Raw genomic sequence first — 23,851 nt, forward strand, 5'->3', positions numbered from 1 at the left:
CGCCGGGGACGCGGCCGGCTCCGTCCCCTCGGAGGTGCGGTGGGAGGCTGCCGGCCCCAGCCCTGGCCGTGGCCTCGGTTCCCATCGCGCTGCCGCGTGTTGCTTCCTGGCTGGATTCCTCCCATTCTTGTTTCTTCCTCCCGCCGCAAAAGGCGCTTCCGAACTTTGTGTGCAAGCCGCTGCTCGGTTGGAGGAGCTTAAGCCCCTGTGGGCCCCTACCTTGCAGTCCCAGGCCAGACGTGCGCAGAAATTGGCTTGGCACAGCGTGATAACGAGGGTCAAGAACCAGGCAAACAGCACTGGGCCACAGCTGGGAAAGGCAGGAGTTATCCGTCAGTAACTAAGGCACGGTTGTCAACAAACTGATCTTAGCTGCTTCAGCTTGAGAAACTTCTTCCTTCTTCTTGTGTGAGAGGAGACCATGGAGACTTGTCGGTTTAATGTAATATTACCCATGCAAAATGCATCATCTGGGGACAGATATGTATAATTTGTTTTCTCCTGCGTCTTTTTTTCTCTCTTCCTTCTTGGGCAGTGGTCAAACTCATCCCTATGAGCCCTTCTCCTTACTGGGAAACCCATGGAGCAACAAGGTGGAGAGGATGCTTTGGAGAAGCTCTGCCTTCCTGAAGGAAAGATGGTTCAACCACTTTCATGCAACTGTAAATGTCTGTTTTCGTTGCTCGTGGGTCTTTGCGATACACCAGTGACTTGCTTTGTAATATATATGCAAAAATCAGAGCTCAAAACTGTTGCTAAGCTGGATAGAGCTGGAGTTTGGACCTTGCAACATAGTTGTTGATACCGTCCATCTGTTAGCATGCTTCCTGGCGTGCCTCCAAACAGTTCCTTGGCACAGTTCGGGAATTGGCGCTGGGCCAGGGGCCTTTCCCAGAAAACCACTTGTGGTCAGCCACCCCTTTCTGAAGGCTGAACCTACCAGCATGAACCGAAACTGCAGCGGGTCGGCCTCAGCCCTTCAGGACGGCTCCAGACATGTTCAGTTTATGAGTATAAATGCAGTCAGTGGACCTTGTCAAATCCCACCTGTGGCACCTGTTTCTGCARGATCTTATTTCCGTTGTTCAGTGAGTGAATCAGGTCTTGAGAGAATCAAGCCTCCCAACAGTCAGGTCTTGCTGCTTCTGAGGGTACGTCAAGCACCTCTGCGTGCTTTGGCAGGTCTCTTTTATCTCCAGCCTGAGCCAGTACGGGTTTGGAGGGCAGCACATCTGGACTGAAATATCTTCTTCTAGATGAATAACCAAGAAAAAGGCCACTAGCCTCAAGTGTTATTTCCACTTCCTAGTTATATTAGTAGGCATTGGAGTGTGTACAGCATTGACTGTAAGAACCACTGTCTTACATAGCTCTAAAATCGCTCGTGCTCCCTTCTCAAGAAGGTCCACAACCTCATGTCCATAGCTGGGCTCCAGGGTAACGTATTCTGCGAAGTCCAGCCTCACCGTGGACTCCCTGATCCCCACCAGTGAATCACGGTAGTGGTCACAAACAGACAATTTGTGCTACGTGTTACAGAGATTGTGAATACATGTATACCCACCGCTAATATGTAAATATACAAAACAGCTATGTATGTCATGCATGTTCTCAAAGGGAACTGGAAGCATCTTCAACAAATGCAAAGAGAAACTGGTAACTCTAAGACAAAACACGTGTACGTGTGTGCGTTTATACCCGTGTGGAGGAGAGGGAGAGGATACAGCAGCCAAATCTCTAGGGACTGATCCACAGCCTAGCGTTTAAGGTTGAAGACTTGTTTTATAGCTGGCATTGCCAGTGTGGAGGCTACAGCGCTCCCATCTGCTGCAAATGGACTGCTCTTTATCGGTGGCTGGGTATGCACGCGAAGCACAACTTTACAAGATGCCATAAACTGATTTATTAGGTCACCATTGCTGGGAACAGCATGTGTCAAAGGGGGAGATACAAAGGGGGAGGTACAAAGGGCGAAGGGAGTTGTGGGGCTCCTCAGCTTTTGCGGCAAGCCAGGTCATCAAATTAAGCAGCCAGAAGCAAATTCTGCAAAAGGTGAACAGTTTTCTGCTAGTTTAGTGCAACGAATGGGCTTATTCTGTGACCAGGTAGATTCTGGACCTGCTGCGGGAGAGGACAATTGTCCAGCTGGGGGCAGGGAGAGGGAAGAAGGAGAAGGGGAGCCAAAAGGGGGTGTGAGGATGGCAAGATGTTCATTTTGCTCATATGCGAAACAGCACCCTTCAACCTTCAGCTGAAGGCGTTTATGTACAAGAGTCATGACTGGGAGTACCGGGGAGGGAAAGAACCTGGTGGATCATTAAATCCTGGTGGTAAGCTTCCCAGCAGAAGTGTGCACTTTTCTTTGTATGATAATGTTATCATCAGCCAGTCCAAGCCATTTTGGTGACAGCGTGGTTTGGTGCAGGGTATGGCAGTGGAGGGATCTCAGCTCCTYGCGGGACTTGTCCAAAGCCCCTGGCTACGCAGGCAGGTCCCTCTGCCTAGCATAGTACGGAGGAGGCTGCTCTGGTGCGTTTCTGGCAKGTTTCCATGATGCAACACCTGAGCTTGTTGCAGGCACAGGCTGAGGCAGCTCCCGGGTACGGGTGTAGAGCAATGAACGTGGCGCACGTGGGGCGGTCACTGCCGACAGAGTGGTCTTCATGCAAGCAGTCGGCCCCGATCCCTGCGTGAGGAAACACCAGCCTTTCGAGAAGGCTGAGGCCACGTCAGCCAACTGCCTGCATGTCCCTGCAGGGTTTGGTCGGCTGTCTCCTGCGTCCCAGCCCGTGCTCTCACGTCTGCTGTTGCTGTCACCAAAGCTCCTCAGGTTTCTCCCGCCTGGACGCGGCATATTAAGAGCTGGCTCAAGCCGGATGGGAGCGTCAGCAGTACATCTTTCTCCACCCTTCTGGATGGCGTGTTCCTCACCTTTAAATAGCTCAGAAGCTCTTGTCCTCTCTGGGGTGCCAGTGGGGGCTTCTCAGTTTTACACGCTAGTTTTGGCAGAGATTATTTTGGCAGTTTCAATACCTGCCATGCTGAAACCGAATGCAGGAGTTGCCAACCTGCATGCAAATGTGGATTTCTTTTTTCTTCTTAGCAGTTCTATCACAGGACTTTTTAAAAAAATAATAGGTATGCCTACAAAACACTGAAAGTATCTGTAACAAAAAGGGGGTTTTGTTCACTTTGCATGTGGCTAGTCTTGGCGTAAGTAATTACGCTGATAGGAGAGCTGGGCTATTTTTGAAGCGCCTGACTCTCACGCTGCGTTAGGTAGAAGAGGGCGCAGAGGGCATGCTCTTTGCTGGGCTAGTTTCATGATGCGTGTGCCAATGGGAGCGCACCTGTTGGATTGCCATGCAAACGTGAGGATTTTCCAGGCTCGTTATACATCTGCGGCTTTTTTAGGGTCGGATACCAACAGGCTCTTGTGGGTTTCCCATGAACGTCATTCTCCCCCTTTTCCCTTCTGTGGTTGCTTCGGGTGCTGCCGGTGTAGAAGAACCAGTCCTCATGTTAAGGGTGCCCATCCAGTGGAATAAATTGCACGCAGCCCTGGGAACCTGCTAACTTGTTCTCTGTTGTGCTTTCCTTGCAGTTGGCACGCTACGTGTGGAGTTTTCCCAGCCCGTGAACCTGGAAGAAGTGGCGAGGACAAACCCGGAGGTGAAAACAGGAGGTCGTTTTGCTCCCAAGGACTGTACAGCACTTCAGAAAGTAGCAATTATTATACCATTCAGGAATCGCGAGGAACACCTGAAATACTGGCTCTATTACCTACACCCAATTCTTCAAAGGCAGCAGCTGGACTACGGAGTGTATGTTATCAATCAGGTAAGATGCTAAAGACATAGGGTTTTAAAACACTCTTGTAAGTGTGCCCATGCTACTCTGAAACAGAGTACTCTGATTGGTTTCTTCATCCTGAATGTCGGTGGGCTGGTGGAGAGGGGTAAAGTCCCTTAAAAAATTAAAAAAAAAAAAAAGCTGTAGCACAGTAAGAGAATGTGAAAGTGAAGATGAGCAATTCTGCTTTGATAACTTTGATTGAAGACCTGGAATCCCCTTTCCCCAGACAGGCAAAGATAACAGTAAAGAGCTTCTGCTTAAAGAAGCCACTTGGTGAGAGGGGAATAAAATCCTGCTAGCCTGACCTAATCTGTCCAAATGTTCCTTTCTCCCAACTGCTGCAGGAATTGCATACGCAGGTCTTAAAGGTGAGAAGGTAACATTAATGCTTAATTTGACCTTGGGTGTGCCATAAAGCCTTAGGGTTTCGCTCACTTCCTTGAGCAAGTCCTGTTCCTTTTAGTAGTAGTGCACAAAAGTGTCAGGATGGACAAAGCTGTCATGGTGGAGCAGGTAAGTGATTGTCTTTAGGCAAATAGAGCAGAAAATAACAACTTTTTTTTTTCTCTATATTTGATGGTTGTGGAGCTGTCTTTAAAAAATGGCACATTTCTCTCCAAACATTCTTGGTCTTGCTTTACACCATCATGGTGGTTAAACAATTGGGTGTTTTGCACACATGGAAGAGCTTAAAATGTTTAGACCACTGTTTGGACAGCAGTGTGAAAGGGGGATGATAGTGCTGACAGTTCCAGCAAAGACTTCTGCCTGGAAAATCTTGCAGCACAGTTTCTCTCCTGAATACATACTTGTACCCTGGTTTAACCTCATTTTTTATGAATCTGAGAAAGAATATGCTTCCTGAAATGTCACTCCTTAAATTTTCAGATCTGCCAGTGTGTTTGGGTGTACCAGGCATCTTGAATATTTAAAATTATTGCCCAAATGATGAGTTTCGATATAGAAATGGAAAATAAGGGGAGACTTTTTTTCTAGGAGGAAAACAGTAATGGAATATCGGTTATACCTCTTACTTTGCTCATTTCCAGGGTTCCAGAGAACTGGGGAAAAAGTAGTTTGTGAGGAATTAGTGATAGCTGCTAAGAACAGAAGCCAAGATACTCTCTATGTGCCACTGAATGTATTTGTGGATACCAGGCCACCGCTGCCGAGCCCGAAAGGCGTTTCTGTAACACGTCAGGTGACCAGCCGTGTTCGGAAGCCATGCCCTGCTGACGCTGCCCGTGTGCAGTGCAGAGACCAGCTCGTAGCTCAGCTCTTCAGACTGACCGCGGTGGTCAAACCCAGCTCTTGCTCCTTCAGGCCGCATTTTCCCGCGCCTTAGCATTTGCCTGTGCGGTTGCTGGTGTTTGGTTACCAGGTCGCTCGAGCCACCGTTCCCACCGATTATTTGGGTGAGGGGAGTGTGGGTGGCAGAGCAACGCATCTCCGTTTTCCAAGCATTGGTTAGAAATTGGGATGTAGTGGGAACAGGAGTTCTGCTGTTTCTGCCGATCGTGGTTCCTTGGCTAATTCTTCAGAAGACTCGAAAAATTGCCGGCGGCCTCGGGGGGCGCTGCTTGTGGGCGAGCAGCCGTCTCTGCCRTAAAGAGCCGATGGCGCGACTGGGGACCGACGGGGTGTTTCCCCATCGGTAGAGTTCAAGGGTAAGGAAAGCACAGGGCCCGACCCCGCAGCGCTGCGCTGGCGCCCGTAGAGGCAGGCAGTCCCCAAAAGCCCGGTTGGGTTCCCGCTGCTGCTGTGACYGTGCATGCTGGCTTGCATCGCCCTGCGTTTCTGGCTCCTCCTCTTCTCTGGTCCTGTTCTCCAGCGCTAGACCTCCGGGGCTGGCTGCGTGCTCTGGAATTAACCTTCAGAGAAATTACCTAATCGGATGTTTTTTCAGATCCCTTGAGCAAATTTGGAATGGGTGTAACACCCAGTGCGCAAGCTATATATGTACACACCCTAGATACGTCCTGCAATTGGATGTGCGTTAGCAAGTGAGACTACCTGATTTGCAAAGTAAACACACTCCTTCTGCATGCCTTTAAAAAGCTGTGTCAGTGCTGGTAAACCAACGAGGTGCCTCTCTTGAGGGTGAGTGGGAATGCTGAATGGAGAGATTTGCAGAAAATGTATTAATCCTGCCAGAAGTGCAGTAGGAAAATGCTCTTATTTCTCTGCTGTCTTGACAATTGCTTTTCTGTTTTTCTTGTCTGTCCTTCCCTTTGCATCTGTCCTCCTTTTTTTTTTTTATTTTATTTTTCCTTCTAGTGGGGAAATACTACCTTTACTTGTTAATCCTGTCTATAGCAAAGCAATCACTGAAGCAAGGAGAATTACTGTGTGATCTGATTCTTACACGCTGCCTACATGCTCTTCTGTACTCTGCATCTCATAGAAAGAAAGAGGAGTGCTGAGCCCTGCTACCGCTACACTGGTAATGTCAAACTTCTTCCTTTCAGCGCAATACGTTTCAGTCATGAGTCTTGTGTCTTCACCGGTCTGTTCTTGTGTGTCTGAATGCACCAGAGTAGTGCTTGACTGAGGTCAGAAGAATTGTGTTTGTAAAAATGTCCGGTGTATAATGGGAGCCCATGGAAAATATCATATATCATGCTTCCCGCCAAAACCCCAACCCAACACATGGAGTAGCAGTTTTAGGTTGTTTTTTTTTTTTTTCCCCAGTGTGAGATGAGAAATAAACAGCTGAATGCGGGTTTTCTTTTTTCTTTTTTTTTTTTTGGTAGCACCTGTTCGATGACACACGAACCCGATTTCCTCAAATTAAAAAAGCAGTATTGAATTTGTGAAATCTCCTTTTTGTCCCATTCACTCCTGCAGTTGCCTTACGCGTTATCTTACGTGTTCGGCCACTGCCGCGGGGGACCCACAACCCCTTAAGCTCGAGCGAGCAGTAGCCTTGCGGTCGCGGTCGCCTCGCGCTGTCGGCGCGGCAGCCGAATGGCGAGCCGCTGCGCGCTCGGGTTTCGAAATGAGTTTTCTCGCTGCGAGTCCACCCTGTGCAAGGTGCCAGCGTGGCGGTGACCTCGTGCTCCAAAATGAAGTTTGCGAAGGAGAAGGTCTAGCGAGTCCCGCGACGGTGGAATTTTCCACGGGCCCCTGGCATCACCTGCAACATCYTCGGTGGCGTTTTTCCCACGCTGTGTGTGCGCGTGTGTGCATGGAGGTGGCTGGGGCATCGCGCTTGTCCCGTCATTTCCCAGGGTGTAACAGAGTCCCTCCCGGCGCCCGCTGTTGCCRAAAGGAGTCGGGGTGACCCGCTCCTGGCTTTCCTGCTCCTGGAGCACCTTCCACGCCGGCAGGGGAGGAGGGAAGGGCCAGCCCTCCCTCCCGCCATTCGGGGAGCCCCGGGGTTCCCGCGCCCTCGGTCCGGCTCCGCAGCGGAGCAGGGAGCGGGGCCGCGAACTCGCACGTGCTGTGGGGAGCCGAACTGGGAATCGGAAACAGGTGCTGGCTGCTTGCACTGAACCCTGACGCGAGTCAAGTGCCGGGATCAGAGCTCAGGGGGGAAAAAAAAATGGCAGGAAAAACAAATATTAGTCTTAGCAAAAATGTGCTCGGACTACGCATTTGCTTATTGAAAGCCCAAAAGCGAGCGTAGAGGCCGCGGCGAGGGCTTGGCTGTGGTGTCGAAGCAGCGGTGCCGTGGGCTGCATCGTTCCTCAGGACGGTGCTCCTCCGTCAAAGCATGGCCCAGCCGAACCCCTGCCTGGTGACAAACGCYGGCGCTCGGCGGGACTGACCCGGGGACGAGGCACTGCCAAGCCGGGCGGAGGGCTGGAGGCTGGTTTAATTCTCCTTTTAAGTTTTAAGCTGTATGGGATGAGAGAAGTAGCGCTCGTGTTAAGTGTTTGCYGTGTTAACCGGTCTCTGCCTGCTGCGTCCGCATGCACCAGGCCAGCCGCAGGGCCTCTGCTGGAGATCAGAGGGGTGAAGTGGTGCGGAAACGTGGGAGGGTTCTCATATGGTAGCTGAGTGCTTAACTGCGCTCATAGCCCAGTCATTACATTTTGTTTTTTAAAACATTACTTGGGAGAGGTTAAAAATCCAACTCCTTATAGCAGCATTAATCCCTAAGCATTGCTAAAAAAAATTACGATTACCTAGATGACTTAGAGTCTACCCAAGGGTATGGGATAGATAGGATTGAGTCTTTGCTGATAGCAAAATCAGTGGGAAGAGCCCTTTTTGCCTTTTTCATTATAACAATAGCAGCCAAAGGGTATAAAATGAAGATATTCTCCTCCCAGAGTGGGGCCAACAAGTGCTTTAAGGCTTGAGTGTRTTGCCCTCCACAAAGTGGTCTCTGTGCCAGCACAGGGAAAAACTTCCTCTGGGGCAAGGAAGCCAGGTTTCAGGAGTGTTGCTGCTGCGAGAGCAATTGCTCTTTSGTTTGCAGCTTCATGGTAGCTGGAAAGCAAGTGTGAAACCTGGTGCTGAGAGAGTCCCTGGAAACCCCCCGCAAGCATTACTTTTGAGGACCAGCCTCTGGCGTGGTCCAAAAGAGTTTCGTTTGGAGTCAGATTTTTCCTGAGGGTGCTGGCTTTCCTGGGGCCTGTAGAATGGGACTGCAGGACGTGGGATGCTCTGCATCCGGGACTTGGTGGCCCCTTTGCTGACAAGGATATCCTCTGCTCCCGTGGCCTCAGCAGCTGTGCCGTTTCCCATCTTGCTCCTTTTCCCAACCCTTTTGTTCAACTTTGCTTCATTTTCTGTGCTCAAGTCTTCACTGCTCTTGCTTRTGCATGATGAGGATCATCTTCCCACCACCTTAGTTACTGCATGAACTCTTTTATTTCAGGTGAGGGTGTTGAGAATTTGCTCAGATCCACCTCCACTAAAACTCACTCCTCCCTGTGAAGTCATTTAAGCCTGAGGCAGGTGCGGAATGCTTTTGAAAACCTTGGTTTGACACTCRCATGTTAAATCCTTCATTTGAAGAGTATTTGTGGTTGCTTCAAGAACCTGTGTTGTCTCTCGAGCCACAGATCCATTAACCAGTTTGGATCAATCAGTTTCCAAACAGATAATTTTTTAACCAGGCAAAACCATTCAGGGGAGGAAGTAAATTTGATGTTTTAAACTGCTGCTCTTTGGGCACAGTATTTTATCTATTCTTGATTTGCATCCAATGCCGGCTGCTCTGTGCCAGCTCTGGAGCGTGTAACACTCTTGCAAACCAACACGCTTGCACATGTTCCTGGGCCCTGGAGCCAAGGGCAACAGGGGAATCCTTTGGCTCAAAATTGCTCTTAGGGTGTGGAGAGAGAAGGGTGGGTTGCGATAGAGTAGGGAGGACTTGGTTGTTCTGTTTTCTTGCATCTCCAAGTGTTGCTTCCCGGTGGGCAAAAACTTCAGTTTCCTTCAGTAATGCCCCATGAATCCTCTTGTCCCTGCACTATTTTACCCTTGCAGGGGTTGGATTTGAAGCTGCTGTTGCAAGATCAGCTTCTGGGTTAGAAATACTTGGACTCAAACCACCAGTATTCTAGGATTTCAGGGTATGATTTTGTTGTTACTGCTTTTGAAGAGTACCAGAGTGATTAGAGAGCCCATACTTTTTCTCAGAGCCACGTGTGCTTTTGAAATGTTTATCCCCCAGAGAGGCCAAACCGATTTCTCCTCAGACTCCTCATTGCTTGGGGAAGAGAGCGGAGAATTTCCATCCCAGGTCACTGATCTCTGCAGATCGCTTTGTAACTGTGTCTGGCCTGAGATAATTGTGCTCTGCTGTGGTATCAGCTTTTTCCAGGACCTTCACATCATGGTGACAGCCCTCCCAGTTTCTTTTTCTCATGAGGCTGTTGAATCCATGATGTCTGGCAGAGCAACCGTAGTCCTTCTCCCAGAGAGCACCTCATCCCAGTTCTGGCACAAGCAAATGAATTCAGATGTCACAGCCGTGCACCAAACAGGCAGCCCTTGCTTTGGGGTCTCCTGATCCAGTTCATGCACAACCTCACAGAGGTTGGTGCAAGCTGGAGTGGGAGTAGGAGCGAGCGGCAGAGAGTGAGACCTTGGCTTGTGGTGCTGCCGTGTGCTTCGCAAGTCAGATCTGGTGTGTGCTCAAGCATGTTATTGAGACCACAGGGTCTCAGAGCTGTGTGTGACAGAGCTTAGGAAAGAAGTATCAAAGACCTGGCCCAAAAAAACATTTCTTCCATGTTCCTTGTCCTGGGTGTAACCAGAAGCATTGCCAAGGTTTCCCTCCGTGTTGGTCATACCAAGGGTTTCTTCTTCCATGTGGGTTGTTTGGGTTGTCTCATTTTGTCTGGGTTTGTTGTTTACCTACACTGTTTTGGGAAGCACCAGCTGCTTGCCCCGAATGATCCCCCATTGCACCCTACCTTCCTCCTTTCCCACCTGTGGCCTTCACCTGAGACTGCGTCAGTCTAACCCCGCGGTCACAAACAACCCCCCCCCCCCCAATAAAATTAAATCCTGAAATGCCGGTGAGGGGGAAACCGCTCTGCACGAAATGCCCCATCTCAGGCGTGGGAGGTTTCGCACTGCCTCGGCTCTGTGTGGCTGGGGCTGACCCACGTATGGGGCCAGCCTCCTGGCCGGAGAGGGACAGCACCTGCTCCCGGTGCCACGGCCCAGCGGGGGAACCGAGTGCCTCCAGCCCCTGGTCACTCCCTGGCCGTTTCGGCTGCCCCCATGCGTTGTGACTTGGTCAGAGGTGGCTGTCCAGAGAACAGGGTCTGGGGAGGCTCGCTTGGGACGGCGATGCCGGACTCCCACGGTGGCCAGTCCCATGGATGCGGGCAGGGCACGCGGGCTCAAACTCGGTCCGTCAAAGGCGATGCACACCTGGTGTGGCAAAGCCGGCATCTGGCAACAGGTAAGAAACTGCTGACACCAACTGTTTAATGTAAGGTACTTAACAGTTTTTCTTTGTTTTGAATTAGGATGGAGAAGAAGAATTTAACCGTGCTAAACTGCTGAATATAGGATTCGCAGAGGCTTTGAAAGAGTATGACTATGATTGCTTTGTGTTTAGCGATGTAGACCTAATCCCAATGGACGACAGGAACACCTACAAATGTTACAGCCAGCCGAGGCACCTCTCTGTGTCCATGGATAAATTCGGATTTCGGTGAGATGCCTTTTGAAGGGGCATTTTGTTCCTAATATAGTCTTTAGCATTACATGGCAGGCACAGGATTACAGCATCCCCACCCACCATTGAAAGCCTGGGAAAATGTCTCTGGCAGAAGTCTGTCTTGGCATGCACGTTCCTGCAGGGAATGGATAGCTGCGAGGAGGATCAGTTGGAGAGGAGGAAGCGGGGAAAACAGAATTAAGCAATTTATTAAAATTCACAGCTCCTGAAAAATGAAATGTAGGGCTCGGGCAAACTACAAGCTGTCTTTTTACAGATAGCTGTGTATCTGTTGTTGTATTTCAAGCTGGAAGTTGGAAGACAGCTAGTGTTTCTATTCGGTCTGAATAATGAGACATTCTCACACAGTAAGAATTATTTGCAACTTTAAAAAGACTGCATCAGATGTTATTTTAAGAACAAAACCAAATATTTTTGTCTATTTGATTTTGGGCCACTGGGGGATCTGCCCTGGTATCTGAGGGCAATGCAAAACTAAATGCCTTTCAGCATACGTTTTGGTTCAGCAGACTGCTGCAAATGAAAGTGTGGCTTGCTTTTTTTTTTTTCTTCTTTTTTTTTTTCTCTCTCCCAAATCTCCCAAGAGAAATTTAAAAGCTCATCTGTAAAGTCAATACCTGTTGTGACCCCATGTGGCCAGCAGTGCAAGAGGTATCGTGGAGGTGTTAGTGGCATGGCCCTCTCTGTGTCCCCACTCCAGACACAAACCCTGCTCGGACCGGGGCTACCATCAGCACTTGATCAGGGCAGTTGCAGTTTTCTTCTTACAGCTAGATGAATTTGATTAAATTTAGAGCAAAAATGCAGGCCCCAAAGGTCCTTCTGCTTGTCGAAGCAGAACCGAGATCTGTGGTAGGTCCTGGCGGTTCCCGCGTGGGCCTTCTCTTGGTGCTGTGGGTCTGCACTTTTTCCATCCCTAATACCCCCCTGGTGAATCATCCCTGGTTCGAAGCGGGAGCTAATTGGCTTTGTGCGTGCGGTATTACCCTATCAATCAGCTCGTTTTGGGGTTGCAAACTTTCCTTGGGGGTACTAGCGAAAGCGCAGGCGAAAGGCAAAGCCGTCGGAAGCGAGCGCCCTGCCACGTCTCTCGGGGCTGACGCCTCGCCGAGTTGCCACTCGGGGCCCTGGGGACGTCACGCGTTATCCACCCGCCCTGTGACTAGGTGTCGGGGATAACTTGCCAGTCTGTCCTCTGAGGGCAGTGTATTTCGTAGTAAAGATGGGGAAGAAAAAGTAAAAAAAGTATATTCCAGCCGTATTTGCGACCGAGCAGCACGGACCGTGTCGTTTGCCCCCTTGCGTGCAATACCCACTCGGTGGCAGGGGGACGTCTGCCTTTTTGCTCGCAAACCTCCTCCGTTAATGGCATTTTCTTGCTACTTCCAGGTTGCCTTACAATCAGTATTTCGGAGGCGTGTCTGCTTTGAGCAAAGAGCAGTTCACAAAGATCAACGGGTTTCCAAACAACTACTGGGGCTGGGGCGGCGAAGATGATGACATTTACAACAGGTGAGTACCCACCTCGACGCACGTCTCGCCGCGGCGACCTGGGTCCCGCTGGACTTAGCCCCAGTGGGGAAAGTTCGTGTCCCTCCTCGCCCTGCTGCTCCTCAGCCAGCCGCTGAGCTGGGTTTCGGCTGGGGCTGCACGGCTGCCTTCGCGCCCCGTGCACAGCCTGGGAGCACCCTGCGCATCCCCCTTTTACCATACGGGGGGAAAATGAGACCGGCTTTATGTTGCTGGTGTCCAGCACAGGTAGGAAACCGAGGCGGAGCGTGCCCAACGTGATCTTCCTGCTGGAGCAGAGCCTTTCCATTGCAAAGAGGGTGCAGCTCATTCCTGCCTGCGCCGGTGCCCGGTTTTGCAGCTTCCAGGATGTATCCAGGAATGGATCCAGCTGAAAAACAAAACACTCCCGCCCCCGCACACCGCTTACTAATGCTGATTTGCCTAATGGGCTGAAACGTTTGTGCCAGCGCGCTGTTTGGAGTGCAGCGCGGTGCTTCTGAATTTTCTAGCGTTGGCCGAAGGAAAGGGATTTCGGTCCCGGGGTGGGGCAGGCATGTCGTTCCAGGACCTCCGCGGGAGACGGAGGTGGGAGACGTTACCCACATGACTTAACGCAGTCTGATACGCGCCCCGCTCTGAAGTCTGGCAGTGGATGCCTTTGTACCCGGGAAGGCTTTGTTTGTCGAGTTTGAACCAGTCCTAAATAACACCACCGGCCTTTGTTTCCTACGTGGAACAAAGGTGAGCATACAATGCTCAGAATTGCGGAATAGGAGTAGGGTGTTTGCATAGTGTAGGTTGGACCCGTTAATGCCTAAGGATCAAGGGAGAGCATAGCTGTGGGGTTGGGTTACGTGCCCTGAAAAGGTAGGACAGTAACTTTGAGAAATCGTCATGGGAACTTGGATTTGAGGAGCTTTATTTCAGTTTCTTGACTGCAAAATGGACTCTTGCATGGTCTTTTGCCTGGACTTTATAAACTCTCCTGAGCTCAGGAGAAGTCTTCATAAAAATGCTTGTACCTTCCTGAGACAGCTGCAGATTTTCAGCACTTTTGTTTAATAAACCAAGTAAGAGACAACTTCTAGTGGGCCACGGCATTCAAAGAAAAGTGGTGGTCCTCTTTTTTCTGGCATTCTGGTTTTGAAGACTAGAAAGTGCTACATAAAAATGAAAAGGGAGGCCAAAAGAGGAAGAAATCGTGTACTTTTTCAGCCTTGGTGTCCACAATCTGTAGGTGTCTTGCTGCATGCGTTGCACACACAGATGAAGATGAGCTGTCCTTGGGCCCAGGGTCACTTGCTGCCTGCCCTGGACAACTTGGTTGGGCAGCACTGGAAGGGGCTGAGTTTGTCAGCCCACYGAACATCTCCGGTCCCTGGGCTGTCTGGAAGAGGGGTTGCTCGTGAGTTGCGAGGAGGAAGCTGGGGAATTTTGAACATGAGGCTCAAGGGCAGTGATGATGCTTTAATACTGATCTTGTGAGCTGGTTTTTGTGACTGGCCTGGAAGCGCTTTTGAAAATGGAGCGATCGGTAGAACGAGCTGCAGGAGAAACTCTTTGAGCTGATGTGGCTGTCCCTGCCTTCTCTCTGCACATCCCATTTTCCAGCTTGGCTTTACTGCATGGGTGGGGAGCTGTTTTGCTGCCCATCCCTTCTACAGGGCCCCCAAAAGCCTGTGGAGTTGGTGGTGGAACAGCCCGCTTACGTAGCTCGTCACGGATGTTTAATGTATTTGTTTTTTTACAGGCTGGTATTTAAAGGTATGGGGATATCTCGGCCAGATGCAGTCATTGGGAAATGCAGAATGATTCGTCATTCCAGGGACCGTAAAAACGAGCCCAACCCAGAAAGGTGCGTGCATGAGGCTCTCTGCATCTTGATGGACAAATTCAAGTGACATGTCCTTGCTGCTCCAAAACACTTAGCTTTCTCTTGTCAGCGTGAAAGCCTGGTGATTGTAAGTCTACTACAATCTCCTCTTGCTGAGCTCTCCGTTCCCCCGGCTATGAACTGCCCCCTCCCCCTGGCCAATTTATTGCCTCATTACTGATCTTTCTTGCCACCCCCAGACTTCCCTGCTGCACAAACGCCAGTTACCTTTTCTTTCCAAAGCATCCTACATGATGATACACATCACATTAAACTCCGAGCAATTGTTCCCAGCTTGTCTTTGGTGTTGAAAACCCTTGCTTTTAGTACAGACCTGAAAAAGGATCTGCGTGCCTACAGGCTTGGCTGTTTTTTCCGACTAAAAGCTATTCCCTCGGGGCCTCCTCAGACATGCGTGTGCCCGCTGCTCAGTCTGGCCAAGTCTGGGAGTTTTATGGGATCCGCACTGACGTTCAAGCTGATCTTAAAACACTAAGGCTGCAATCTGTGAGGCTATAAAAATGTGAAGCTAAGGTTGTTCAGACACAGTTCTCTCTCTTTCTCCTTCCCCAGGTTTGATCGAATTGCTCACACAAGGGAGACAATGAGCTCTGATGGCTTAAATACGCTATCGTACAAGGTGGTAAAAAATGACAAATACCCTTTGTACACAAAGATCACAGTGGATATTGGCTCACCAAATAGCTAACGTCACAGACACAAGAGAGACCTTGTGTATGTTGCCCAGGACATCTGGCCTCGCTGATGTTTAGTATCTACTGGTTCTTTTACAGTTGCAATGAAGAAGAAAAGAAGGCCTTTTCTGGCATGCCAAAGCCTCTCCAAATTGGTTGGACAAATGTATTTTTTTTTTTTTATTCCAAACTTGACTTTACACAACTTTCTAGCTCTCCATTGTTTTGTAAGTCCAGAAGCTGTACGTAAGAGTTGTAAATATTTACTTTGCCAGATAATGGTGAAGCTGATATGTTTGCTACAGTGCTCCCGGTGTTAAGTTAATTGCTGGGCCCAAATTTTATTGATTACAACTGTGATGCATCAGCAATTACTGCCCATGTTATTCTGATGTTTTAAATTAGGTGGATGAAAACATTCCTTTTAATTTGTGCCTGGTTTTATTTTATGAAGGACTGTAAAATGCTGCTAAAATTGTACAAGTTTACACTTTACATTAGATTTTTTTTAATGGAGACAATAATCATATATTTTTCTCTAATAATGACCAAAACATACACCTTCTCTGTTTGTGTGCAGAGCAAGTTTTGAATAATATAGTCTAGATTCAATGAATGTAATATTTCTTCTAGTCTCAAAGGAGGCTTTGAGTGAGTTGAGCCAGAATTTGCCAGGGAGCTCTGTGTATTGGGTGAGAGCAACACAGATGGTATCTATTTTGTGATCTGCAAAACTGCTGGCTTCAGATAACCTTACTTCTGGACGTGATGGTGACTTTTTGCCTTAACACAACAAGATACTCGGGGCTTTTTTTCCTCTGTAGTAAAGACAAATGGGTTTAATTGCGTGATGGAATTTGCTGCCACTTGTTAACAGAGGTAAAAAGTTATCACGCTATTTAAACATTGTCTGAATCTTCCAAAAACAAATTTGTGCTTGCCAGGTTGTGCATAAAACTTGAATTCACTATTACTTCTGTTGTTGTAACATTTTAATACCTTTTAAAAGTAATTTGTATATCGTAAGCAGTATATTTAATACCTGAGTAAACTAGGGTGCAGCGTAATAGGATGTTTCAAAGCCTCCTTTATCTTCAGACTAGTAGGCATTTTATGTGCATCATTATGTAAAAGCCATGTGTTGTATTTGCTCTGCATATTTGTCCACAAGATATCCTGCAGTGCTGAGATGCTCGCAGGACAGCTGACATCCAGCTGATTTTTTTTTTTTTGTCAGAAGCCTGTTGTGTCGTATGTCCTGTAGTGGGAAATTCCCTTTTAATTTTCTCCAGCAGTGAGGGACACGCACATTTTAGGGTGCTTATTGTCAGTGTACCAAGGCACCAGCAGAAGCTGTACGGACAGCCTGCTTTTCCTTCTTGTAGCTGTATGAAAGCCTCACGTGCTGATGCCCTTGGAGCTCCTTTAAATGATTTAAAACTCTCAGCCAAGACTGAGAACTTAATCCCTTTCCGGGTTTTGGTGAGTGTTTTGCCACCAGCTCTGACCACAGCAATTTGCACTTCCTTGGCCTGCGCTGAAGGCTATTTAAATCAGGGACACTTGATATATTGGGGATCACCTTCAGCGCTACCTGTTCTTTGTCATGACCTGAAGGTTTTGCCGAACTCTTGTGTTGCAGGGGAGGGGACCTGGGCAGGGGGATGAGGGTCTTGCTTTCCAAACTTGTCAGGCATGCTGGTTACTGCCTCCGAGTTTCTTCTTAGGCTAATAATGGCTCCAAGTAGGAACAGAAGCTCTAATTATTAGAGAACACTTGCCCGTTATGTCTCGTTTCTAAAACAAGCTTACCCACCTCACTAAAAGGCTATTGCTAATCAAAACCACTGCTTCAGCCCTGCTGGGAGCTCGCGAAGGTGGGCTTGCCCATCTGCCGAGCTTGGCAGCAGGCAACAGCGAAGCTGGAGAAAGCAGGCTTGTGCTGATGAGCAGCTCTCTTCTGCTTATTGTCGCATCGAAAAAATTGCACCTGTTTGGCAAGCCAGGCTCCAACTCTGGCAAGTATAAAGGGGTACAAGAGTAGGATGCCTTACAGAAATTAGGTTAATTTTCTACCTGTAAAACCTTGGTGTAACTGTAGTCTGTGCCAATAACTAAGACACAGGTGAGGATTTTTTTTCAAAGGTGCCTTAGAAGCAGGGCCCCAGTTCCCGCAGGTGGCAGATCAGTACCAAAATTCATCAAGGCTCCACTGAAAATCCCAGGTCCCCGCAGAGATCACCCCCGATACCGTTCTGAGCCTTTCATAAGTTGAAGAGTTGGGACCTTCAACCATGTTCATGTCTGTCTGCTCTACAGACTGTGCAAAGGGGTTATCTGTCATATTTGATGTTTGTTTGTTTGTTTGTTTTTTCTTGCCTTATGATTTTCTGAAGATCAGAAAAAGTTAGTGTAGTGAGTTTTTGTTCTGCTGTATGCTGAAATAATTGAATATCATCCAGGTGGTATGAACACTGTTTATGGCTGTTGCAATCAAAGTTTTCTGCTAATGTGCCTTGAAAGAGGGGAGAAATGGAAACTGGAAAACCAGGAAACCTGAAAACCATTTTCAGCATGGAAACATTAGTGGTGCAAGAAACTGTCACTTAGTTTTTCTTCTAATGCTAAAGCCACAAGCCATTTAAAAGCTGAAGCTGTCTGTCCTTGTTTGTTTCACCCTTTGGTGCTGACCCATGATTTCCTGATCTCATTGTCCCTGTGTAAACTGTATATGTCAAACTTGTGAAACATTCTTGCTTCAACCAGGCCATGAAATTTCTCTCTCTGGGATTTTCAGGAGCCTTTGCTGCAGGAGTTGCTGTTACACAGAAATAAATTTTGACCAGGTCCTACACTGGGTGATGTTTTTTCCATTCAAGTACTGGCAGCAGTACTATCACTTAGTGATACTGTGTGTAAGGGTTCAAATCCAGAACAAATAGCTGCAAAGGAAATGCTAATGGTTGGTTTCTTTGGGATTGCTGTTTAGGATAGGAGAGGGTCCTGGCACGCAGCTTTTCCCCTGGATGTTACTTATTTACTGGACTGCTTATGGGTTTCCTAAAGATGGTTTTGCTTTGCATTTTTATCATTTATGTATCAACAGATGTATAATCTAATGTTCCTACTTTGCTGTCAATGTCAAATAAAGTATTTTCATTTACAATGTTTGGCAGCTTTACTCCGAAGAAACAGCCTTATCTGTCTGTTCTTTCTAGCTGGCCAGGTTTCTGGCTGGCGGGGGTGGTTGCCTCCTTGTCTTAACTTTCTCCAGCTTTTCTCCCCCCTCTGGCTGCCCCCCCAAGATGTTAGGGAAAGCATCTGTTCCCYTCTGTAAATCCAGCCCATCACTGTTGAGCAACAGCTGGACTAGAGTCAGTTTCTTTCTCAGCCCTGTGAACTATTTAGTGCCTTTAGATGAATGGATCCAAGACAAGAGGTTGACCACCTAGACAACACCGAAAAGCCTTAGGGTTGGTTCATTTATATGTGGGTAGGGGGACAGCGTACAAACCCCACTTGAATCAGATGGAGGACACAAGCCCCGGGGCTGTCAGCAGTCTGGGGGATTTGGCTGGAGCATCTGGAAGTGGAGAAATCATGCTGGGGAAACTGATGAAAGTGTGACTGCAAGAAGTTTGCCTGTGTTACTTGGCGCTTTTTCATGAAAACCGTTTCCATAGAAGAGATCTTTCTGGCTGCAAGACAGTGGCTAAGGCAGGCCAGTCAGCTTGAGGTCCCTGCTGCTCTCCAGAGAAGCGATCCCGTTCCCAGCTGGGACAGAGCTGGCAGTGCCTTGGGTGCAAGAGGATGTCCTGGGCAGGAGGGGGAAGCCCAGTCCGTGCCTGAACGTGTACCTTGGCTTGGAGGCAAGCTCTGGAGACCACATCCACAGCGGGCTCTGGAAGAGGGCGCTGACCTCTGCCTGTTTTGTTTCGTCAGTCGAGGGAAAGAGCCAGTCCCTCCAGGGCCAGCAGTGGGGGAGTGAGGGCAGCGCAGGATGTCACTTGGCAGGAGCATCATCACTTAGAAGTTACTAGCAGATGGATGGGTGGGTGCAGTAGGGGGTGTGGGTAGGGATGTGATGGGGGAGTGCTCTTGGTCCCTATGGCATCTTTCATTAGTTTTTGGACTCTCAAAGGCATTGCACAGGAATAATGGACTTTTTCTTCCCAGAGTTCTCTTTGTTGGGTGCCCATGGGCAGAAAAATGATCTGAGAGGGACATAAGAAAGTCGGGGGGCTCTTTCACTTTCTGCGACTTCTGTCCTCAAGAGTATCAAGCTATTCCTTCCCTCTTCTTCTTCAGAAGTGTACAAGTGGCCAAGGAAAGGGGCAGGAGTCACCCATCTCAGTGACTGTAAGAAGTCCCACCTGGGGTCCCACCATCTTGTCTCTTGCTGAAAAGCAGCAGCAGAGCTGAGAACTGTCGCTAGGATTTCATCCTTCTTTCCATCCTGGGCACTGTGTGTGGTCACCAGTGCTGCCAGACCTTCCCAGATCAGATCGGCATGCGTRCTTGCAACGGATCTCATTACTTTTTGTTGTTGTGAGAACGTGTTTGCTCTAGCACAGTTTCCTTTCCCACCTCCAGCTTGACCTGCTTGCCAAAGACCAAGAAGGGTGAGCAGGGATCTCTGACGCGCATCACGGTTGTATTTACCCTGTTATACCTTCTGCTTTTCCAGCCTAAGGAAACAAAAGGGAGGCTGTTGTTAGAAGGAAAAAAGGACTAAACTGAAGCTTGCTGACCCCCTTCACCCTCTTGGAAGGAATCTGAAGTAGGCGTGCTTGCTCTTTGCTCTCACTCTGTATGTTTCTTAGTACAGCAGTGCTGGCACTGGATCTGTACTTATCTGCCTACGTCACGTTTGCGGGATGTCTATGCGCTTCGGGACAATGCACCCATATGAGACCTCTTTTTGTGTCTGAACTGAGACAACAGTTCTGCTCCCAGAGTCTGTTTTATTTTCCCATTCACTGTTTTGAGTGTCACTGCCAGCAAAACAGATGTTAGTGCACACAGACAAGATCTCTGCAGAGCCGGTGGTGACTGATTTCTCAAGCCTGGGCTAGATCTTACAATGAAGGAGCTGTACAGGGAATAGTGGGGACTGGGATTAAATTTCTGGCTCTGTCATAGGCTCCTGTAGAGGCTGTAAAGAAATCCTTGGACATCCAGACCCTCCTTGCTTTAACCTTGGGAATGGGCTAGGAGGAACATGAGAGCAACGAGAAAAGTCTGGGAGGACTGGAGTAAAGCCTCCCCTAGGATAACTGCATGTGTGCATAGCCTGTACTCCTTGGCCACAGATGATTTTAGTGATAAGTCCCCTGTTCTGAAGCCAGAAATGGTTCTTTTTGGTTAAGTGCTCATTTATCACCAAACCAATGCTTCCCTCAACACAAAATAGACTTGCATGTATTTCTGATCTCTCTCAAACTGGAAACCCTGAAACTATATCTGAGGGAGGGGGTGATGTGTGTGGGCAACTCTGGTGATGGGTCTCCGGTCCAACCCCCTGCTCACAGCGAGGCTGTCCCCAGCATGAGGTGAGGGTGGCCGTGGCTTCATCTGAGTCTCGAGATCCTCCAAGGATGGAGACCCTCCCCACATCTGGGGCCCAACCCRGGGCTACACCACCTCCTGGGGAAGCATTTCCTCAAGGGCCAAACATGAACCTTTCGATGCTGCCATTTGTGGCTGCTGCCCCTTGTTATATCAGCTGGTACCACCAGGAAGCGTTTGGCTCTGTCCTGTTTGCAACTGCCCTTGCAGCAGTTGTTGCTGCTGCTTGATCCCCTTCACCGCCCCTTTGCCAGACCAAGCAGGCACAGCCCCCCCCCCAGCTCTCCTCACAGGCCTGTGCCCAGGGCCCTGCCAGTCTTGGCAGCTCTTTGCTGGCCCTTCTCCAGTTTCTTGAACTGGAGAGCCCCAAACCGGTTCCCAGCTTGGGGAGCAAACAGGAGGAACTAGAGAGCTCTGTGCAGTTGCAGGACTATGATCTCGCTGGGATCACGGAGACATGGTGGGATAGCTCACATGACTGGAGCACTGCCATGGAGAGATAAAAGCTCTTTAGGATGGACAGGCTGGGAAGGCAAGGAGGGCAGTTGACCTTTATGTGAGAGCAGCGGGACTGCATGGAGATCTGCCTGGGACAGACAATGAGCCAGGCTAGATGGGTCAGGGTTAGTGGGCAGACCAATGTGGGTGATGCCATTGTGGCTCTCTGCTAGAGAATGCCTGATCAGTAAGAAGAAATAGATGAGTCCTTCTTTAGACGACTGCAAGAAGCCTCACACTGGCAGACACTGGTCCTCATGGGGGATTTGAGCCACCCCAGGGTGGAYGGAGGGACAACACAGCAGGGTACAGGCAATGCAGAAGGTTTCTGGAGTGCATTGGTGACAACTTCCTAACTCAGGTGATTGAGGAGCTGACAAGGGGAGGYGCTCTGCTGCACCTGATTATTATAAATGAGGAAGAACTGATGGGAGATGTGAAAGTCAGGGGCAGCCTTGGCTGCAGTGACTGTGAGATGGTGGAGTTCCTGATCCCAAGAAGAGGGACCAAGGCAAAAAGCAGCATGACTGCCCTGGACTTCAGGAGAGCAGACTTTGGCCTCTTCAGGGAACTGCTTGGGAGAATCCCATGGGAGACCATCTGGGAAGAAAAGGGCTCCAGAAGAGCTGGCTGGTATTCAAGTTCCACCTCCTCTGTGGAGTCTYCTTCTCTGGAGATATTCAAAACCCGCCTSRATGCAATCCTGTGCAACAWGCTCTCGGTGACYCTGCTTGAGCAGGGGGTTGGACTTAGACGATCTCCAGAGGTCCCTTCCAACCTCAGCCATTCTGTGAATCCTCCAAGTTCAAGAATGGTCCATCCTGATGAGCAGGAAATCAAGCAAAGGCGGCAGGAGGCCTGCACAGTTGAACAAGGAGATCCTGGCTAAACTCAAACATAAAAAGGATAAGTACAGGAGGTGGAAGAAGGGACAGACAACTCTGGAGGAATATAGAGACACTGTCCAAGCATGCAGAAGTGGGCTTAGGAAAGGCAAAGACCACCTGCAGTTGGATATGGTGRTTGGCATGAAAGGCAACARGGAAGGCTTCTGCAGGTACATCAGCAGCCAAAATAAGACTAGGGAGTGGCCCCGCTGTTAAATGGAAATGGGGCCATGGTGACAAAGGACATGGRGAAGGCTGAGGTCCTCAGTGCCTTCTTTGCCTCCATCTTTACTGGTCAGACCAGCCTTCAGCAATCCCAGGTCCCTAAGACTGGAGGGAAATCCAGGGCAATGAAAACTTACACTAGGTGGAAGAGGATCAGGTTAAGGAACATTAAACAAACAAACTGGACATGCACAAGTCCATGGGCCCTGATGGGATGCACCCAGGAGTGCTGAGGGAGCTGACCAATGTCACTGTGATGCCACTCTTGATTGTCATGCTGATCATGTCAGTCGGGGAAGATTCCTGAGGACTGGAAGAAGGCAAGTGCTACCCTTATCTTCAAGAAGGGCAGGAAGGAGGATTTGGGGAACTATGACAAGTCAGCCTCACCTTCATCCCTGGGAAAGTGGTGGAGCAAATCCTCCTGGAAACCATTTCCAGACATGTGAAGGACAAGAAGGTGATTGGGAGTAGTGAGCCTGGATTTATGAAGGGGAAATCATGCCTGACTAACCTGATAGCCTTCTGTAGTGAGATGACTGGCTGAGTGGATAAGTGGAGAGCAGTGGATGTTATTTATCTCAACTTTAGTAGGGCTTTTGACACTGTCTCTCATAACGTCCTCAGAGGAATTGATGAAGTACAGGCTAGATAAATGGACAGTGAGGAGGGTAACCCCAGGCACCAGTACAGACTGGTGGCTGACCGGCTGGAGTGCAGCTCTGTAGAGAAGGACACTGGGGTTCTGGTGGACACCAAGTCAGCCACAGACCAGCAGTGCAGCATCAGAGCAAAGGAGGTCACTGATATCCTGGGCTGCATTAGGCAGGTCATTGCCAGAAGGTGGAGGGAGGTGATCTTTCCCTCTGCTCAGCAGTGGTGAGACACATCTGGAGTACTGTGGCCAGTTCTGGACTCCCTAAYACAAGAGAGACATGGACTTAGTCCAGCAAGTGAGTCCAGCAAAGGTCCACAAAGAAGATGAAAGGATTGGAACATCTGACATACAAGGAGAGACTGAGGGAACTGGGACGGTTTAGCCTGGATGAGAGAAGGCTAAGGGGGGGGGGGCTCTCATCCATGTGTGTAAGCATCTGATGGGGGTGAGTAAAGAAGATGGAGCCAGACTGCTCAGTATGGACAAGAGGCAATGGGGTTTTACGTATCACCAAAGATGGAGGCCCTACAGCCTCTGTGGGCAACCTGTTCAGTGTTTGACCACTCTCACCTTAAAAGAAAAGTTTTATTCTTATGTTTAAATGGAATTTCTTGTATTACAGGGAGCTCACTGCCCCAGGCTGCCGTTTCCCAGCTGTGTGATAGATACTGTGGCAAAACAGCCTCTTAGGAGCAGAAAGCTGGAGCTGACAGAGCAGCAGGAGGAAGTGGTCCCTGGGCAAAAGGGCACTGCTGGCTTGGTTGCCAAGAAGAGGCCTCCAGGTGATGCCAACAAACTTGGAGAAGCCTTCCAGGCAGGGCCTGGGAAAGAACACAGGGCCAAACCACTGCCTGTGTTTTCCAAACCCGCTTTGCGCTGTGCTCCAAAAGCCAAAGCTCCATGTGGCGTTCACCGCTGTGAGAGCGT

The 23,851-nt window shown here is 49.2% G+C and overlaps 1 protein-coding gene across 1 annotated transcript; it reads left to right on the plus strand.

The window, feature by feature from the left end:
- Window positions 1–140: 140 nt before the first annotated feature.
- B4GALT1 (beta-1,4-galactosyltransferase 1) lies at window positions 141–18,254 on the plus strand (the record flags this gene model as incomplete). Its single annotated transcript, XM_026085189.1, has 6 exons — window positions 141–186; window positions 3,605–3,840; window positions 10,794–10,981; window positions 12,398–12,520; window positions 14,271–14,375; window positions 14,967–18,254. Coding segments are annotated over 6 exons (834 nt in total), but the record flags the coding sequence as incomplete, so codon positions are not given.
- Window positions 18,255–23,851: the final 5,597 nt, after the last annotated feature.

This window comes from Apteryx rowi, unplaced genomic scaffold (assembly GCF_003343035.1).
Source record: "Apteryx rowi isolate R43461 unplaced genomic scaffold, aptRow1 scaffold_661, whole genome shotgun sequence".
Classification (NCBI taxonomy): Eukaryota; Metazoa; Chordata; class Aves; order Apterygiformes; family Apterygidae; genus Apteryx; species Apteryx rowi.